The sequence below is a fragment of the Natator depressus genome, chromosome 2 (genome assembly GCF_965152275.1).
Source record: "Natator depressus isolate rNatDep1 chromosome 2, rNatDep2.hap1, whole genome shotgun sequence".
In the NCBI taxonomy this organism is placed as follows: Eukaryota; Metazoa; Chordata; order Testudines; family Cheloniidae; genus Natator; species Natator depressus.
The window spans coordinates 118,121,896-118,141,511 of record NC_134235.1 but is presented as its reverse complement, the minus strand read 5'-3'; the positions used below and the strand labels follow the sequence as shown (position 1 = coordinate 118,141,511).

At 44.0% G+C, this 19,616-nt stretch overlaps 1 protein-coding gene across 1 annotated transcript in view; it reads left to right on the top strand.

The window, feature by feature from the left end:
- Window positions 1-3,650: 3,650 nt before the first annotated feature.
- Window positions 3,651-19,616, top strand: part of GMDS (GDP-mannose 4,6-dehydratase) — a 550,335-nt gene continuing 534,369 nt past the window's right edge. The window contains exon 1 of the mRNA XM_074944947.1: window positions 3,651-4,176. Within this exon, the coding sequence (XP_074801048.1) occupies window positions 4,078-4,176 (99 nt within the window). The 5' untranslated portion in view covers window positions 3,651-4,077. The remainder of the gene's footprint in view (window positions 4,177-19,616) is intronic.

Sequence of the window (19,616 nt, the reverse complement as noted above, 5' to 3'; positions counted from 1 at the left end):
AAGCTTGAAAATGTGAACCAAGTGTACCTTAAAGGCAAATAAAAAACCAGCAACCTTGAATGTGACTCTCTCCTCAGGGCCTTCCACACCTCTAAGCCCCTGTGTTACCCCTCAGCCTTAGCAAGAGTGAGCTTTGCAGGAGATTAGGCTGTGCGTCTGCTTTCCTGCCACACCAATCTGTCAATTTCACCTGCAAACTCCTCAAACCTCTGCCAGTCTTAATCTTGATTTGCAGGTAACCATCAGTGTAGTGTCCAGTCCCTCTCACTGTATGCTCATAGAAATTAAGTTTGCTGTCTCCAAAGAGATGGACAACGCATCAGCCTATTAGTTTAGCTGAAGACTCACACTTTACGTCAGTCTAACAGCACTGAGGTAGTTTACCATAAAAATAACTTTATTATTAATAAAGAGTGGCTATTTAAGTGATATTAATCAAGAGACAAGTATGGTTACAAACTAAACAAAACACACTTTCTAGTGCCAAAAATTTAAGTTTAGCAAGGTACAATCATTGCCTAAGCAGTTTTCTCACTTACATCCAGTTACTAGCAACTCTAGCCCTCCTTGCTCTAGGATCCAACTTTCACAGGAATCAGAGAACCCTGTCTCTTTTTGTTTCTTAAGTGACAGATAACTAGAATGACTTTTTTGCTTCCCCTTATATTTTTCAAAGGCTATTGTCTTTATCTTAGGAGCCAGGAAGACATAGACTTTAAGACCAGAAAGGAGCATCGTGATCATCTAGTCTGACTTACTGCACATTGCAGGCCACAGATTCTTGCCTACCCCCTTCTGGCATAGACCCAGGACCTCTGGCTGACTTACTGAAGTCCTCAAATCATGATTTAAAGACTTCAAGGGAATCCACCGTTTATTTTACTTTAAACCAGTAAGTGCCCCGTGCTGCAGAAGAAAGCGAAATACCCCCAGGCTTTCTGCCAATCTGACCTGAAGGAAATTTCCTTCCTGACTCCAAATAGGGCCATCACCCTGAGCATGTGGGCAAGACTTACCAGCCAGACACCTGTGGAAGAGTTTGCTGTAGTAACTCAGAACCCTTCCCAGCTAGTGCCCCATCTCCAACCATGCAGGATATTTGCTGCTAGCAGTTGCACATGGGCCACATGTCATTGTAGGCAGTCTCATCAGAGCATCCCCTCCATAAACTTATCAAGCTCAGTCTTGAAGCCAGTTAGGTTTTTTTGCTCTTATTGCTCCCCTTGGAAGGCTGTTCCAGAACTTCACTTCTCTGATGGTTAAAAATCTTTGCCTAATTTCAAGCCTAAACTTGTTGATGTCAGTTTATATCCATTTATTGTTATGTTCACATTGGTGCTTAACTTAAATACCAGGGAGGGAAGGGAGTTATTTATCTCTGATGTATTTATAGACAGCAATCATATCTCCCCTGAGCCTTTGTTTGGTTAGGCTAAACAGGCTAAGCTGCTTGAGTTTCTTCTCATAACATAGGTTTTTGATTCCTCTGCTCATCTTAGTAGCCCTTCTCTGCACCTGTTCCAGTTTGAATGTATCTTTTGCTCCCACTTCCTGGGGGGTGCAGACTGTCCTCTGGTGTGCTCGCTAAGCTGTTTCCTCCTGTTTCCTCTGCTACTACTTAGCTTCAATGCTTTGTTTATCTTGTATGTAAAATGTATTTTCATTGTCCTCTGCCTGTAAATCAAGCCAGGCAGACAGGCAAATTACCATTCATACGTCTAGGACAGACTTGATTTATGTGTTGCTTCCGCAATACATTTTAAGAACATAGTTCTAGCACACATACACACTTCTTTATATATAATGTGTACATACATCACACAATGCTATTGCTGCCCTATGTGTCATTAGTTTACATTTGATACCTTTTACAAAATACCTTCTGGAAACATATTATGACTAAGGTTAAGATTTTGTCATGGTTATTTTTAGTAAAAGTCACAGACAGGTCATGGGCAATAAACAAAAAATCATGGAGGCCGGCCCGTCCATGACTTACCTAGCCCTGCCTCCTGCTTATTTTTAGTAAAGGGGGAGGGACTGAAAGAGCAAGTCCCCCGTTATGGCAGGGGTGTACAGCCCTGGCTCCAGCAGCAGCAGCCCCCCCCCCAACCCCCCCTGGGTGCACAGCCCCTCTCCAGATCTGGTGGCAGCTGCAGGACGGGTGCGTAGCCCCTGCCAGGCCCTGGACAAGAAGCGAATGGCCCTGGGAACGAGGAGGGTGCACAGCCCCTGCCAAGCCCAGGACTGGGGTGCATGGGCCCTGGTATAGCGCTGCACCCGCAAGCCTGGGATGCTGTGGGGCTGGGTTGCACAGCCCAGCTGTAGCCCCTGGTGGAAGGCAGCCCTGCTGGCAGACCCTGACAAGCCCTGGACACCGTGGGGCTAAGGCACACAGCCCTGCCTGCAGCCCCCAAGCCTGCGGGCCTGGGTTGCACTGCCGCGGCTGCAGCCCCTGATGGAAGGCGGCCCCGGCTGCAGCCCCCACCAAGCCCAGGTCCCCAGGACTGGGGCACACAGCTCCTGCTTCAGCCCTGCACCCCACCAAGCTTGGGACGCCACGTGACTGGGGCGCACGGCCCTGGCTGCAGCCCCTGGCAGAAGCTGCCAGGCAGGGGCTGCAGCGTCCTCCTGGTTCCAGCCCCAATTGCAGTGCAGGGGCGCACAGTCCCTCCTCCGCCTCCTGAAGCCTTAGAAGTCACGGAATCCATTACCCCCATGACTAAATCGTAGCCAGGCTGCCACAGGGTGTTTGGGATAGTAATGAGTGTGGCATTGTGTGCTATGAGTTAGACGAGAGTGGGCCTTGTGTCAGTGAGCAGGGAGGAGCTCTTAGGGTCACACATCTTGTGGTTGTAGAGAAAAGCTTGAAAATGCGAACCCAGTGCATTTTAAAGGTAAATAAAAAAAGAGTCTGAGCATCTTTCTTGTAAAACGACCAGTCTTGATGGATGGACTCATGAGTTTTGAACATGTAGCAAGAGGGCTGAGCTCTGCCTTTCTCCAGCCGCCTCCCTGAGGGGATCCCAAAGCACCAGACCATAAGTGGCTTTGTCCTTGTCCAGGGTCCCCAAATCCCTCCCCTGGGCAGTGGCGCTGTCCGCTCAGAGCTGACTGCAACGGGACGCTCAGCAATATTCCCGCCTTCTCCTGCCCTTGTTCCTCTCTTTGCCTCTGCTAGTTCCCGCCGGTGGCACGGGCCTGCACTGGCGCCTGCTCGGGGAACAGGGGCTGTGCCCCTGCGCACGCTAATCAGAGGGGTGAGTGGCGCCTCCCCTGAGCGGCGGCGGCTGCTGCTCCCAGCAGGGGCTTGCGGCAGCAGTTCGCGCCTCCACGCTGCAGGGGGCGCTGTGGGCTTCAGGCGCAGCCGTTCGGCTGAGCTGATGTCGCTTCTTGCACTCGCCGCCTCCTCGATGCTGCATCAGGAAGTTGGGGTCTCGCTTTTGGCGGCAGCTGCCGCCGCCGCGGCCGAAGCCGGCCTGAGACTTGACGCAGTCCCCGCCCCCACCTTACTCCATTATCCAATCAGCGGCCCCACCACTCTCCTCCTAACCCGACGCTACCGGCTTCCGTGTCGGGGCTACTGTCTCTTTAAGGAAACGACGCCGTTCCTCATTGGTTGGCTAAGGCCGCCGTGGCTGCTTTTCAAGCAGGGGAGCGAGGGAGCACGCGCGTGCTTGGGAGCGAGCGAGCGCGAGCCGGGGGCTGCTGCCGGGAGCGGAGTGCGGGGCTTTACCTGGGCGGCTGCACCTTAAGGGAGGAGCCGCTCAGGGGACGCGGAAATGCACCAGCGCCCGGCAGCAGCAGCCTTGGCAGACCCCGCCTCCTTGCAGTAGCCCAGTTTCCAACTCTTCATCCTTGGTCTAGGCAGCACCTTGCAGCCACTGCCCCTGCCCGCCCCGCTCCCCGTTTAGCACCAGCAGCCCACTGCCCCGCTCCTCCCACGAGCGGCAGCCTCCGCAGGTCCTTCCCTTATCCTCTTTACTCCCTGCTCCACCTCTTGCACCTTGGTCACGATCTCCTCCCCACTCCTGCTAAACCGCAGTACCGGCAACCGGGTCCCTCCCCTCCAGGTTTATGGCACAGGACGCCTGCCCCAGCTCTGCACTCGCTGTAGAGGACTGTGCAGACATGAATCCCAGGAAGGTGGCTCTCATCACGGGCATCACTGGCCAAGTAAGTTTGGGGGCGGGGGGCGAAGAGTACAAATGTAATTGCTTCTTTCTTCTACCCCAGTCGTTAGGCAAGGCCAGGGGTTAGTGACCCATGTGGGTTGCCTCTCTCTACACGTATCTCCTTGATTGTTAGCTAACTTCAGTAAACTGTCTAATGCCACACTGATCCGTGTGTATCAGCTCCGTGTTGTGCATCAGTATATATTGCATTGATACCCCACTTGAAATAAGGACTGCTATTACTTACCAAACCATATTTGGCCCAACTTCATCCTTAACTGATATTGACTGAAGAGAGGAAAGAAATATTTGCAACTGGTATGTGTTAGTCGCTAAGGTACCACAAGTACTCCTTTTTCTTTTTGCGAATACAGACTGACACGGCTGCTACTCTGAAACCTATGTAAGAATAGTGTCTCATCTCCTGTTTTCTGTAGTTTTACAAATTTAAGTACAGCACATCCTGTGCTACTTACATGCAAAAGTGAGGTCACTTGGCTCTTAATATACAGTTTATCTGAAGTTTCAGAGTAGCAGCCGTGTTAGTCTGTATTCGCAAAAAGAAAAGGAGGACTTGTGGCACCTTAGAGACGAACAAATTTATTTGAGCATAAGCTTTCGTGAGCTACAGCTCACTTCATCGGATGCATTCAATGGAAAATACACTGGGGAGATTTATATACATGGAGAACATGAAACAATGGGTGTTACCATACACATTGTAACGAGAGTGATCACTTAAGGTGAGCTATTACCAGCAGGAGAGCTGGGGGGAGGGCGGAAGGAACCTTTTTGTAGTGATAATCAAGGTGGGCCATTTCCAGCAGTTGACAAGAACTTCTGAGGAACAGTGGGGGATGGGGAATAAACATGGGGAAATAGTTTTACTTTTGTGTAATGACCCATCCACTCCCATACAAGACACAATTCTTAATCGTGTGTTTAATTTAAAATTTTGGATCAAGTTTGTATCATATTTGGGGGAAAAAAGCAAGCTTTTTACAAAAGTCAATACACATGAGCTAATAACGTTGTAACTGAAGCTGGATGTTCCAGTGTTTGCAACCCAGTGCAACAACAGGAACTGAATGGTGAAACTGACATTTATTGTCTACAGCTGTGAGAAATACAAAAGGGAAAAACATAAATAGTGACAATTGACCAAAGGTGGAATTTGCCTGCAGAACACTGTCATTGAGGAAGGATTGGGCTTTAGTGAGAATATACTTGAACAGTGGCATTACCTTCTAATGACACACCTTTTATCCAAAATGCATTCCTTTGATGTAGCACAGCTAGATCTTTTATAGGCCTTAGTCAGTGGAACTCATTAGATTCCAGAGGATAGACCATCAGAACCTATTCTTCTGCCTAGCTGAGAGTGGAGGCCTGGAGTGAAGGCCTGAGCCTTACCCTCAAAAGGCCCAACTTTCAATGACTTACCTCCATTCCCAAAAATAAGATGTAGCGAGTAGAAGGCTCTGTGAGGTGGAGCCAGTAACTACTTGGGAAAGGGTCATAGTGACCATACAACCCTGAGCGAACCAGCAGGAGGAGTTGATGATGTGGATATTGAGGCCATCTGTGATACTTAAACCAAATGGTGGAAAGGCCCCTATAGAGAGGAATTATCTTAGCTCAGGTAGGGTGTCATACAGCCAGATATGTGCCTTGTTCTTAGTCAAATCACAGTACTGACTTGTACCTGCTAACTTTGCATTTAATAACACAAAGTGAAGAGTAGGGTCACTATTAGCCTACCCCTGAAAAGAGAACCTCTGAAACAGCTAGTGGGACTGCAGAGTGCTGTAGTCTGTCTGATTCCAAGGTCTCAATATTCCTTATTTCCACTCTTGCACCACTACAGCAGTAGAGAGGCTCAAATCTTTACAACCATTGTACATGCCAAATGCTATACACCCAGCTCATTTCAGTGCTGCTCACCCTTTTTGGTCACCATGAAGTGAACATCAAAAGGAGGCAATTGCTGCAATTGGATTGCTAATTTTTTCTTTTAACCACATGAGCACTGGTTTGTGTCAGGATTGCTTGTGAGTGGTGAGCATGGTGCTTTGTTTCATTTAGGAAAAAACATTATGAACTTGATTTATGCCCACTTCAGAGCCCCTTTACTTTGCTGTAGCAGATGTTTGCAAAAATGAGTGTAAGTTTAATAAGAATGAAATATAGTTTTTGATTAGAATGGTTGGAAAGAAACTTTTATAAAGACAAGCAAAATGTTAGGCTTTTAAACTTTCTGATGTTGTCCCTTTGCAAGTTTATTGAGAAAAATTTAAGCGGAAAGAAATAGGAATAAAGTTTTTGGCTTGACGGGCAAAGGATTGCTTTTCCGTGTAAGAATGAGGGAACATTGTCTTAACTTGGTGGCCAGGTGTAGCTTTGCAGGTAAAATGTTATCACTTGCCCCATTGAAACAAACTTCCTTACAGTTGAAACTTGATACAGGGCTCCTTTATGGCTGCTAATTATTGGATCTAAATTGAGGTGCCTAGAGGTAGATTTTCCCCGCCAGAGATGTTGAATGCCTATGACTCCAGTTGAAATATTGGGAGCTGAGAGTGCTCAGCATTTTGGAATGTCCATCTCCAGGTGAACACCAAAACTAGTGGGAGATTTTGCAAAAACTGGCTTAGGTGGCTTATCCAAACCCGTATAACAGGCTAATGATAGAGTTGGCAATAAAACCCTAATACATAGTCCCTTGTTCTGTGCACTAGATATTGCTGCCTTGTAGAAGGAAGTTTGCAGAGTTGCAGCAAAAGCTATAATCCTTAGGAGTCTTTTAATACAAATAGGTGTGTCTGAGTCTTTGGTTATAGCAATCCTTATACCAGAAAGTGAGAGCCCTATTCCGAGAGTAGAGCTGGACAGAACAAAAATGTTGCAGAATTCCTCTTCACTGTGCCTTGGCCTCCTTTTTGGAATTGTTGCAGAATAGGTAAATTCACCTGGCATCATGATAACTTTCCTTTGGGAGACATCCTTCCAAACTACCCTTCCGTTCCAGCCTGCTGTGTATGTAGTAGTGTAAGAAACACCCATTGAGAGAGACATGGGGCTTGCACCTTCTCTAAGAGCTCAAAAATAAGAACAAATGCTGGTCTTGACAGTCTAAATAGCATGACCTTGCCCCTATCATCTCACTTTCATAAGCTTGCATCTGGCAACATTGTCGCCATAAAGGTGGGTTAATAAATATACATGTTAGGTAGCAGTGCTTGGGTAATCCAACCTGGTATTTACAGGAAACTGTTTCCTTTACCCTAAATGCTTTTCCTCAGTTTAAATAATTGCCCCCAAACCCAACAAACTGTTAATTTCCAGTAGGGGACAATCAGTGACACATGATGCAGTTAACATTTCCACTTCTTTGTGAGTACATTCTTGTCATCCTTATAAACAGGATGTGTAGAGGACACAAATTGGAAACAACAGTGGATTGCCAGAGATTTATAAGGTGTCAGGTAACCTTGTGAAGAACAAAGAGAATAAAGGACTTGCCCAGGACTTGTCATGTTTAACACTAGTGGGGGATGATTTGGGAAGGTGAGTGCCTGCCAAAGCACACAACCCCAAAACATACCTAGATATTTCTAGTATTTCTGAAACTGCATGGAGGAGCAGCAGCAGCCTCTTCCCTTTCTCCTTGCATCCAACCCCCCAAAGAGGGGAAAATCCTGCTTATTTCCTCTGGCCTGTTGCGCTGTTCCTTTGTGTTTGGTCGTCTTCCTCTCTGGGTGTCTCTCCCGAGCCTCTCTAGTCCTTCAAGCTTTTTGCTTCTGGGATTTAGAAACTGGGTAGCTTCCCTATCCTTCTGCATAATTAGGTGGCTCAAACCAATTGATGCCAAGCAGATCTTGGCACTAAGTGCTTATCAGTCTGGCTGATTGAGCTTCACAGGGAAACTTCTAACTAGCAACTCCTCAAAAGAGGTGTTTGGAGCAGTCACAGGATTGAAGTTATCCTATGTGCCCCTCCTGTTGCCCAGGCCCTTCTTCCTCCCAGGATCAGTGTTCTATTAGCCTCACCTACCCCATCGTGGGAATTCCATACCTCTGTGTGAGACTCAGTGACACAAGAATCACGGTAATGGAGCTAGGAACCCTTTTCCACTCTTTCCCCGCCCCTACGCCCTCCTCCCCCAACCAACCAAAAACCTGTATCATCTTCAGGCACCTTTTGAGCCCAGGATAGATGAAATTTTCTTCCTCTTAGTCAAACTCAGGTTTACTTCAGAAGGTTGCAGTTCCCTGGGCCTAAAGGACAGCGGCAGCAAGAAACAGGATCAGCAGTCCAGTGTCCAGATTGTTCCCCTTCCACGAATGCAACTTAGTGGTAAGACCAAAATTCCTTGCACTCTGCAACAGACATGAATGTGTCCCTCTGCAAAACTGTTAGGTGGGCTTCCTTTTGTGCTGTGTATGCTGTGTGCTGCACGGTAAAATTTGAGTTTTATATGTTTCACATCAGCTCTTTTTCTCACTTACTCCCTCTCTCTGCAGGACAGAGTGAAGTGGCTGTGGAGAGACTAGTAGGGTGTTGGCAGTAGGAGGAGGGGGGGAAGAGGATTTTTTTTTAATTTTTAATTTTTTTTTTCAAATAAAATGGGTTAGAGCAGGTAGGATTTAGAGCCCCTCTTTGTAAAGGTACTCAAACATCCCAGCTATTGTAGCTCTAAATTTTCCAGGTAGTATAGGTCTAATCTGAATTGGGAACATAGCATATGTATATTACCCTGTGTATCTGAGTCGGGGTCTCTTTCTCTCATTACTCCTTAGCCAAATAAATCAAAAATTGAAGATTTGTCTTCATTAATCCAGTTCCCCCACTTCGTGTCACAGCCGATTATTTTTCCCGGCAACTTTCTGGCTCCTTCTTATACTGGACTCCTATATACTAGTTGAGATGCTCTTATTTCTGCCTGGTCTAGGCCTTCAAACAATTAGGCAAAGATGTTGGAGGTAAAGGAGAAAGTAGTGGTATCGGAGCCTGCCTCCTTCTTGCCTTATTTCTGAAAAGTCACTATAGCCTGTGGTTGCATGTGAGGTTGGGGGAGGTGGAACAGGAGACATAAGCACAGTCCTTACAAAAGCTTTGTTTACCATAGGTTAAGATCCTTTGTTAAAATTACTAGGCAGATTGCTGCAACTCTATTAAAATCTGTTTGATTTCTTTTGCCACTCCTGCTTTCTACATGCATTGTTGAGCAGGCACATTTCCTCCCACACAGATTAATTATTGCAGTTATTTATATGTGCATGCTAGAACTTGTATTTGCTGCACCTGCTCTGTAGATGGAGGACTTCCTTTTCTGGGAGTGCCCACCTGGCATCTTTTGCTGGTGCTAAAGTCTTAAATTAAAACAAAGAAAAATGGAAAATATACAATATGTCATAAACCAAAAAACCCATAAAACCATAAAATCATAAATCAAAAATAAAAGACAAGTTGGTTGATTTTCTGAGATCAGGGTCTAGTTTAGTTCTAGGTTGCTTTGAGCAGTAGTTAGCCTTTTATTCTTAACTTGATTTAAGGTTGTTTTAGAATAATGGTATAACTTGTAGGTCTGGATTAGTTGCATAATTTAATTGGAACATCCGTATTAAAGAGACTGACATAGTGTATGGACAACAAATATCAGGTACACGATAAGCAAATTCTCTGATCTAGCTGGTTTGTCAGCTACAGGAATGTACTTCCTTTGGGCAAAGGATGCTGCAGGGCTTGGCTTTTTTTCCTAGTGAGCTTACTAAAGTAGTTGAGTGTAGATAAACTTGTTTGTCAGGTAAAAGTGTGGTGGCTGTAGTATATTTGAACAGTGGGTTGGGAGGGGAAATAGAACTTTGTCGTTACTGTACACAGTAGGTAATGGAAAATATTGCAGATTTTTTTGCAAGTTTTGCACTTATGATCTGGCCTACTCATCTGTTTCCCTTGAAATGCCACGTAACAGTATGCGCTGGCTGCAGTGAAATCTAGCATAGAGGAAAGAGCTCTTTCTCAGTAGCTCCTCTGTCCCTAAAAGTGCCCAGATACAAGCTCATGCTATGGAGAGAGTCAATGGGGAAAAAATTGTGGCTCTAACTACTTCATGTACTTCACCTCCCTCCCTTCTGGATAATAAGTATTCAGCTTTGTTGTCTTCTGGCATTTCCTCTCTATCTTGAAGAGATGGCATGTCTTCACGCATTCCGCTGTCCTGGGTGGGTATGCACTACTCTCTCTTTCTAATGAGTTGGTTCTACCAGAATAGGGTTGAGGCACACGATTAACAGATGGTGTGCTGTCAGTTTCAGTTCTCTACCTGTTCTGGCACTTCTCATGAGCGTTAGTCACTTCATTTTTGAAGCACTGTGTCCATCTATGACACTATATAAATCAGAATAAGTTAAAAGTTGAAGGAAATCCTGTGCATCAGTCCCTAAATTGTAATGACTGAGTCTGTCATTACTAGTAATGCTTCACTACTTTTTTTTTTCATGTTCTGCTTCATGAAATGAGTGAACCTCTCTAGGGACATGGAAATGTAAGACTGGTATGCATAGAAGGAAAGGAAGTGCCAAATAATGCAAGGAATATCTGTGCATACTCCCCTTGAGTTCTTTCAGATACTTGCTTTCTACTTTGGAGGCTCTTCTGCTGCTAGCAAATACATGCTCCCTGGACTCTCTACCAGCTGTCCTTTCCTCCTTGTCTCACATTCACGTGCTCTTGCCAGTACGGAAACCAGAACTGCATGACTCCTGCAACACTAGTCTTGAGCCTCCACATTTGAAGGTTAATCTATCAGTAGTCACACTGCAGTGGTTCTGTGGTGCTACCAAATTAAACTTCCATTTGTCTTGCATATGATTCTGAATATCTTTTTTTGGTATTTTTATTAGATTGCCAAGGGATATTTGTCAGTGGTGCGGGTGACAGAATGCACGGGTTTTTTCCTGCTGTTACTTCCCTCAGTGCTCCGTATCAGAAGAAGTGATGCAGAATTGCCTTCTTGCATTTGGTGTGTTACAGGGAAGCCTAACCATTCTTTTCCTTCATGCCCCACTAATACAAAAGCTGTATTTGTAACTTTTTTTGCATTTCAGAGAGGAATTTATAGTACTAATGGGGCTGGCACAGTCTTTCCCTTAATGTCTTATACAGCACTGAGCACATTGTCAGCACTAAACAGACTCTTTTTCTCCAAAGGCTGTATCAAACTTGCATTATTTACTTAGTTATATCAAATGCTTGCTGCATTTGATGATACAATATTAGCCCTGGGATTTTAATTGTATGAAAGTCAGGATACTTATATATGCAGTACAGTTGTCTTTCAGTATGTTCATACCTAACCTATGTGTGCGAAAGTACAGAATGCCATGCTGTCTCAGGGCTTCTAGCCTCTGTGAATGAATTAGGTATAGCTCCCCTGTGCCTGAACAGGTCTCCTACTTTGGCCAGTGAAGAGCAAAGTCCAGCACCTGGGAGCTAAAAAGGAGCAGGAATCTGGCAGGGGGGGAGTTTTGGTGAGAGTTAGTCGGGAGGAGGTGTCTGGGGAAAGCTGCAGAGAGCAGAAAGCTCCCCAGGCTCTCCCTGGGAAGAGAGAGGAATGAACAGGAAGCAGTGGAGGGGCCAGCCAGCTGTTCTTCCTGAGCCAGAGAGTGCTAACACCATAGAAGGGTGGACAGGGCTGACATCTAAGACCAGTGGAGGGTGATGCCTGATGGCTCTCGGAACCAGAGTGCTGAAGCCAGGGGGCAAGACAGGGCAGTGCTGGAGAGTCTGGTTGCGGTGAGGGGTGCCAGGGCTGTATTTGGTGGATTGCAGTGTTGGGAATCATTATATGCACTAGGCTTTATTTTGCAATAAATTAAGACCACAAGGGCTGTTTGCACATAGAAAGACTCTTTGGACTGTTTCTGGGGACTTAGTAGGAGGGAAACTGAGGCAGGGGTGCATATCTTGCTGGGGCCTGGGGCCTGCAGGTGGAGAGTGCTCTAGGTGTGGGTGCCATGTGTCATGCCCGTATGGAAAAGATACATTTTACTTTAGAGGTATTTACAAAATATTACATCCTATTACACTTTGCTCATATGGGCATTGTCTGTACTAACCATTTTTTGGATGTGTCCTGCTATTTGTGTGACCACTGGTTGGAACACTTACGTAGACAGGGTTGGTTGTCTTTACTATGCTTGTCTAGATCTACTCTGACTAAGGATTATCAATGACTTTTTTTAAATTGCCTGGTCGTTAGAGGTTGAAAGTTTCATTCCTGTAGGATTCTTCAGTATGTGCAATGAAATTGAACAGAAAGTATTGTTAATTTTGGACTATTGTTTGCGTAACTTCTAAGTAGCAGGAAAGGCACTGAAGCTGTGGCTATGCAGACTCATAAGGAGAATGTTTCTTCCATTTGTTTGCACTTGATTCATAGTTCTACGGTTATATTTCACAGCTGCAAATACTAAAATCTTTTACATAAATGTGAGCTTAATTCTCTAGACATTAATGGCTTGGCCCCCCCCTCCCCCCCGAATAAGCAGCTGAGACCGTTCTGTTTGTTGGTGCCTTGGTAAAGGCCAAGAGGCTGTAATCAACTCTTGGAGCATGATAAGCTCCTGTTCTTTCAGTTCTCTGTGAGTAATTGCTCTCTGGTGGTGAGGAGCTGAGATAATCAGGGAGACTTGGTGTACGAGGTAACTTGCTAGGTGACCTCCAGAGTTGTGAACAAAGACAGCTAACCAAAATGTTTCAGTGAGTTGAGAGAGTTGGTGTGTCATTCAGGTCTACATGCAATTTCAAGATGGCCAAAGGTGGAACAGTAGTCGTGACCTGCAACAGATGTGCCATGTTTTTCCAGCCTGAAGCCAGAAGGGACTTCCTGTTCATAAATTTGGTGGTTCGGGTATTACTGAAACCTGGTATGATGGTGATGAACCTAATGAGGGTTCAGAGAAGAGCCATGAGAATGATTAAATGGTTTGAAAACCTGCCTTAGATTGAGCTCCTTCAGTCTATCCACTATATCTAGCTTAACAAAGAATATTAAGGGGTGACTTGATTACATCTTAAAAACACCCGTATGGGAAACAAACAGTTAATAATGGGCTCCTCAGTCTAGCTAGAACATGATCCAATGTTTGGAAGTTGAAGCTTAACAAATTCAGACTGGAAATAAGGCATACACTTTTTAACAGTGAGAATAATTAACCATTGGAAGAATTTACTGGGGTTGTGGTGTATTCTTTGTCACTGACAATTTTTAGTGAATTTAAATGTGAATGTTTTTTCCAAAAGAAATCCTCTAGGAATTGGGGCAGTTTTACTGCCTCTGTTATATAGGAAGTCAGACTGAGTTGTCTCTTCTGGCCTTGGAATCTGACACTATGAGCCTTCAAGAAAAGCTTCATACTTATCCCTTGGAGACTTTATGATCACAGCATGGTATCTGTTCATAAATGATTGCTCTTTTTAATCGCTAACATACAGTGATTGCCATTAAGTTGCAGTTTTCATGCAATTTTAATATTATTGCAACCACTTTTATTCCACTGCACAATGCAACTACTTCCTTCAAATTTTGCAGAGCTAAAATAGTTTGAGTTAAAGGTAAACTTTGAAGAAATTCACAAGATACTGATAAGAGTTTAAGAATGGAATAACCATCTTAACGTTAACTGTGTATCTAATACACCCCTGTCTATAATACCATGTGTGCAAGTAAAACTTTTGTGCTCTAGCATTAGTAGTGCATCATGCTCTGACGAAGAGCTCTGTGTAAGCTTGAAAACTTGTGGCTCACCAACAGAAGTTGGTGCAATAAAAGGTATATTACCCATCTCGTCTCTCTTCATATTCTATAGTCCAATATCCAGTAAGATTACCAGTACAAGTAGTGTTATATATATTAAATTGTGAAATGCAGGTGGAATTCCAAATTATTTAATTTGTTTGATTCTTTTCCAAATCAGTTTGGAGGGATATTTTTGAAACCCACCTTTTCAAATCAGAAATGAACATTTCAGTCAGTTAAGGAGTTAGTAGAGACTTTTAAAAATAAAACAATCCAGATGTGCCACACACAATCATGTGTTAGTATTACTTACCTTTATCACATCGCATAACATCACATCTAGTTGGCTTTTTAATCAATTAAATTACAGTGAAATGTAACACAGGCTCTGCAAATGGAAAATAACCATTAAAATTCCCTAAACAATAATGCTGTACTTGCATAATTGAATTAGCTATAGTTCAGAAGGGATGGTTTAAATTATTACCAATTTATAGAAGTTTTAGTTAATATTTAATTGTTTAAACTGGGAAATGTGATAGGGAAGCTGTATATTTGGAATGCCTGTGTGCTCAATCATTTACATTGCTGTTGGCACTTGCTATCACGTACACATACCACTTTTATTTAAAGTTGATTTATCCAGACAGAGCCTGCAGATTCTCTATTTATGATAGGAGTTCTTCAAGGAATTTCAGAGTCTGCTAGCAAAACGCTCAGACCCTCATCCTTGGGAAAGATTTTGTCACCTTTGCTTAGGTTGAGTACAATTCTACAAATAGTCCCTATAAAATCAATCGAGCTATTCATGGAGAACCAGTAAGTGACCGAATCTGACTGGTACTTTTATTACATGAAATTCTTGATTCCTCTATATCGTATAGCCTATTGGAATTATTACATTTCCCATCTTTCTTCACTATCAGTGTAATAGTGATGGTTCTACTAGGCAAAGTACATATGCCTGCAGTTAAATTTAGTTTTGTCGAGGGTATGGAGTCATATTTTATAGGGCTTGCTTTAGAGTTACTGATTAAAATTTGCATACGTATCAACAACATGGTGATTCAGGAAACATTACTATGTGATATAGTAAGAATTCTTCTCTATTCCACATTTATATTAAAATATAACCCAACAGTTGCTAACTGCTTTTATAAAGATTATTTTCCTGAGACTACTATATTTATTGTGGTATGCTGTACTATATTAAATAGGCCCATACAGCAGCAACTGGAAATGTGATCTCTTCCCTCCTCCCCCGAATCTTGTACCACTGAAGTCTGTGGCAAGCTGTTGATTTAGATGGGACTATGATAGGGATCCACATCCATTTCTTCTTTCCAGATAGTAAAATTAAATATTTATTGTCTTCATTTGTATTGGTCTTCTATTGTACACAACAAGGGATAGTAAATTACAGGTAATCCTGTATAATGCAGTATATACATAGGTGAGTAGCTGTAAAACAAATAGAGCCTGATTACCCTCTACTCTGCCTAACATAGGCTTGAAAATTCTATAGAGGCAGTGAACAAACAAAATCAGAATGTTTTAAAAATCCATAATTCCTAAATACAATTGAGGTAATGCTTTCTTACATTAATAGTGCTTAATCCTTATTTAAAAGGACACTGTCAAGGTATTTTAAACTGTTTTGAATTGCCTTTAACTTAAGTGTAATAGGAAATGCCTTATGGGTTTTCTATCTAGTTTTCGGTTGTGGCTGCCAGTTGGATTGTGAAAACAAGCACCCCTTTCCACACCACCTTGCCATGGGGCCTCCCATTATTGTATGTTGGCAAAGAGGAAAAACAACCCACTACTCCTTCTTTTCCTGTGGGATGCGGATATGTTAAATATCAGCGAAAGAATATTGACTTCTGCTTGACAAGTAGTGGGAAAAGGACTAGATTTAGTCCAGCTCATAATAGGAGGAACAAAATATTGTCCCATACTTTATTTCTGACTCAAACCAAATGTTTCCTTTTTCACTAAGTTGCTCTTGCGTTAGAGGAGCGAGAAGTTCAGTTCCACTCTCCTTGACTGTCTGATGTGTTGGGCTTCCATCTCGCCTAGCCCCACTAGAATGTGCATCACAATGCTCTGATGCTGCGGGCGCTACACCTTGGACATTAAACATTCTCGTTTCTCTTTTGAGTTTTCCAAGACGTTGTTGGTTCTCATTCTCCCACTTAGGTGTGCTCTTTAGTTTACCGTTTCCATGCTGTTGCCTGGCGTGCTCTACTTTCATGTTCTTCGTGAACCATTTCTTTCATCCCACTGTACTTGGCGCCACATGAACTTTCAGAATTAACTTCTAGATGAACAGCTAGGTGGCCTTCATTTTTCCCTTTCAATAGGAATGTTAAGGTTTTCATGAAGGGTTGTGGATACTGCTCAGGAAAATAAGGGGTCTGAATTTTGCATTTCTGACGGCCTAATTCCGTGTAAAAGTGCCATGTTGTGAGGAGTAAAATAGACCTGTACTTTTACGGCAAGAACTTAAACCTTTTCAGTCCCTTGAAAATCTCTCTCGAAAACTCACACTGTTTCCTCTGTTGGCTCAGGGAGGCTATGGCATTTCAGTGGGAGTTGAAGATTGTCCATATTTCTCTCATAAAATGTCCCTATAATTACTTTCAAATGTTGACTTCATTGTATATGGCCTGTTCATGTGTGAAGGGCAGGATGGAGGCCAGATTGTAGCCGCACATGACTGGAAAAGGGAGTGGGTGGCCAAAAAAATAAGTAACGAATGTTCTGGTGACACAAATGCAAACCCACACTTTTAATGAAGGTTTGAAGTCTTGAGAGGTGCAATGCGCTAGCAAACCACAGTGTATCGAATTCAGTTCTGACCACAATTTTAAAGAATCGCAGTCTTGGGGTTTTTAATTGTTTCTATCTGATTCATGCTAAGAAGCAGTTTGTGTTTAAAGGAACACCAACTGCTCTAGTCTGAATTTATCTATTTTTACAAGAAGCCATAAAGATTCCTGTACTTGGGAGTTCTTCAGCTCTATTTGTGCATTTAGCAGTACATAGTTTGTGTGATTCACTTTCTTAAAGATAAGCCTATGTTATTTATCGACAGTCTCTCAGGCAAGCTAGAGATGAGAAGCCTTGCCTGAAAATACTTGACTTAAAGGAACACATTCAACCTTAAAATCTCAAGTATCTTAATGCATTTATTTTTACTTTCATTGTGGATCCAGAGATGGGAACAATGGCAGGGGGCAGCAGAGTGTCAAACTGTTCTAATACATACAAGTGTGCTGTAGTAGCTTGCATCCATGTCATGACTTTACTCACATGGAGGGGGGGCAAAAAAATCCAGAATAGGCACTGTGACGGGTTCGGTCACAGAGACCCCCTTTGGACTACCACCTGATGTGGTGAGACTACCTCTGAGCTCGTTTTCCCTGCCAGCTTGGGACTTTCGAACCCTGCCTTGTTGAGCAGACACGCTAGCCTGCTGCAACACAAACCCAGGGTCTGACCCACGTCCCCAAAGCTGCAGGCTTAACTGAAAACAGCTTAGCAAGTGCTCCTGTCTCTAGCACCCAGACACCCAGCTCCCAATGGGATCCAAACCCCAAATAAACCTTTTACTCTGCCTAAAGCTTATACAGGGTAAACACATAAATTGTCCGTCCCCTATAACGCTGATAGAGAGAGATGCACAGCTGTTTGCTCCCCCAGGTATGAATTACTCTGGGTTAATAAACAAAAGTGATTTTTTTTAAATGTAAAAAGTAGGCTGTAAGTAGGTCCAAGTAATAACAGACAGAACAAAGTAAGTTACCAAGCAAAATAAAACAAAACATGCAAGTCTAAGTCTAATACAGTAGGAAACTGAATACAGGTACACCGGACCCTCCCTAGAACGTGGGGTTCAGGCTCCATGCGCAGTACCGTGTTAACGTGGGGGCCATGTTACCATGGATCCCAATTTAAATATTTAAATGTGAGAGCCATCGCCACGACCGCACTATACGCGAATCCGCGCTCTAGCAACGCACGCTCTAGCGAGGGTCCGCTGTAAATCTTACTCTCGGAGATGTTCCAATAAGCTTCTTTCACAGACTAGACTCCTTCCTAGTCTGGGCCCAATTCTTTCCCCCTTGTTAGCTCCAGCTCAGATAATAACTAGGGGATTTCTCATGACTGGAACCTCCTTTGTTTTTTCCACCCCCATGTACAGCTTTGGCACAAGGCAGGAATCTTTTGTCTCTCTGGGTCCCCACCCCTCCTTCTAAATGGAAAAGCACCTGGTTTAAGATGGATTCCAGTACCAGATGACATGGTCACATGTCCTGTGAGACCCCAGGCCTTCATTCTTCCTGGCCTGACTCGCAGGAAGGCTTGCAAGTAAACAAAGCCATTTACCACCAATTGTCCTAGTGGAAGTGTCCTTAATGAAAACCATCAAGATTCCAAACCACCATTAATGGCCCACACTTTGGATAATTACAATAGGACCTCAGTTATATTTTATTTCTAGTTTCAGATACAAGAATGATACATTTATACAAATAGGATGACCACACTCAGTAGATTATAAGTTTTGTAATGATACTTTACAAGAGACCTTTTGCATGAAATGCATATTCCAGTTACATTATATTCATACTCATTAGCATATTCTTATTAAATCATATGGAGTGCAATGTCAGAGGCACAGTTCCCAAACATATACCCATTTAAAAAAAAACAACCCAAACCCCACCCACATTTAAATTACATCAGCACATTGCCAAACTCAACAGAAATTATCCTCGGATGAATGCTTTCAAAGGTAATATATTCACAATCCAGATTCATTGAGATACATGTCTTTAAACGTAATCTTGTTTTTCAGTTTAATTACTAGCCTACTGTAATTTTTTCGACGTGATCTGTTCACCCTTGTCTCTAGTGTATGATGGTTTATGATAACTATCAGTATTAAGATCGCTATTGTTAAAAGGGGGGGGTATTTTAAATTGGTGCAATGTCTAATATATTATACACATTAGGAGAAAGCTATTCTGCATTCCAGTTACATGCCCTTGGTAGTATGGCTTTGACATTTTAAAAAAAATTTACTTTATATTGCAGGATCTCCCAACCTAAGTTCCATCTAAGATGCGTGGCCACGCAGCAGCGTATTAAGCACAGTGCAGGCGCTCAGGACTGCGGTGGGGAGAGATGTTTTTCTCTTGGACCTGCCGTGGCCCTCTCCCCCAGGCCCAACCCAGCCCTGGCCCGGACCTGCCGCTGCCGGGGAGAGGTGCCTCTCCTGCCCAGCCCGGTGCTGCTGCAGGGAGAGAGAGCTGGGGGGAGTTCTCCCTCCCTGCCATAGCCCTGGGGAGTTCTCCCTCCCTGCACCCCAAGCTCCTCATTCCCAGCCCCACCCCAGAGTCCTCACCCCCCTGCACCAACCTTCTGCCCCAGCCCTGACTCTCTCATCCTTGGCCCCACCCCGAGCCTATAGTCCCAGCCGGAGCCCTCACCCCCCCCCCCCCCCCGCACCATAGCCCTGAGCCCCTCCCATACTCTGAACTCCTCGGCTCCATGCCCACCACATGAATTTTGTGTTATGCACCAATACAAAGGTGATGTATCACACATCACCTCCGTATTGGTGCACATAA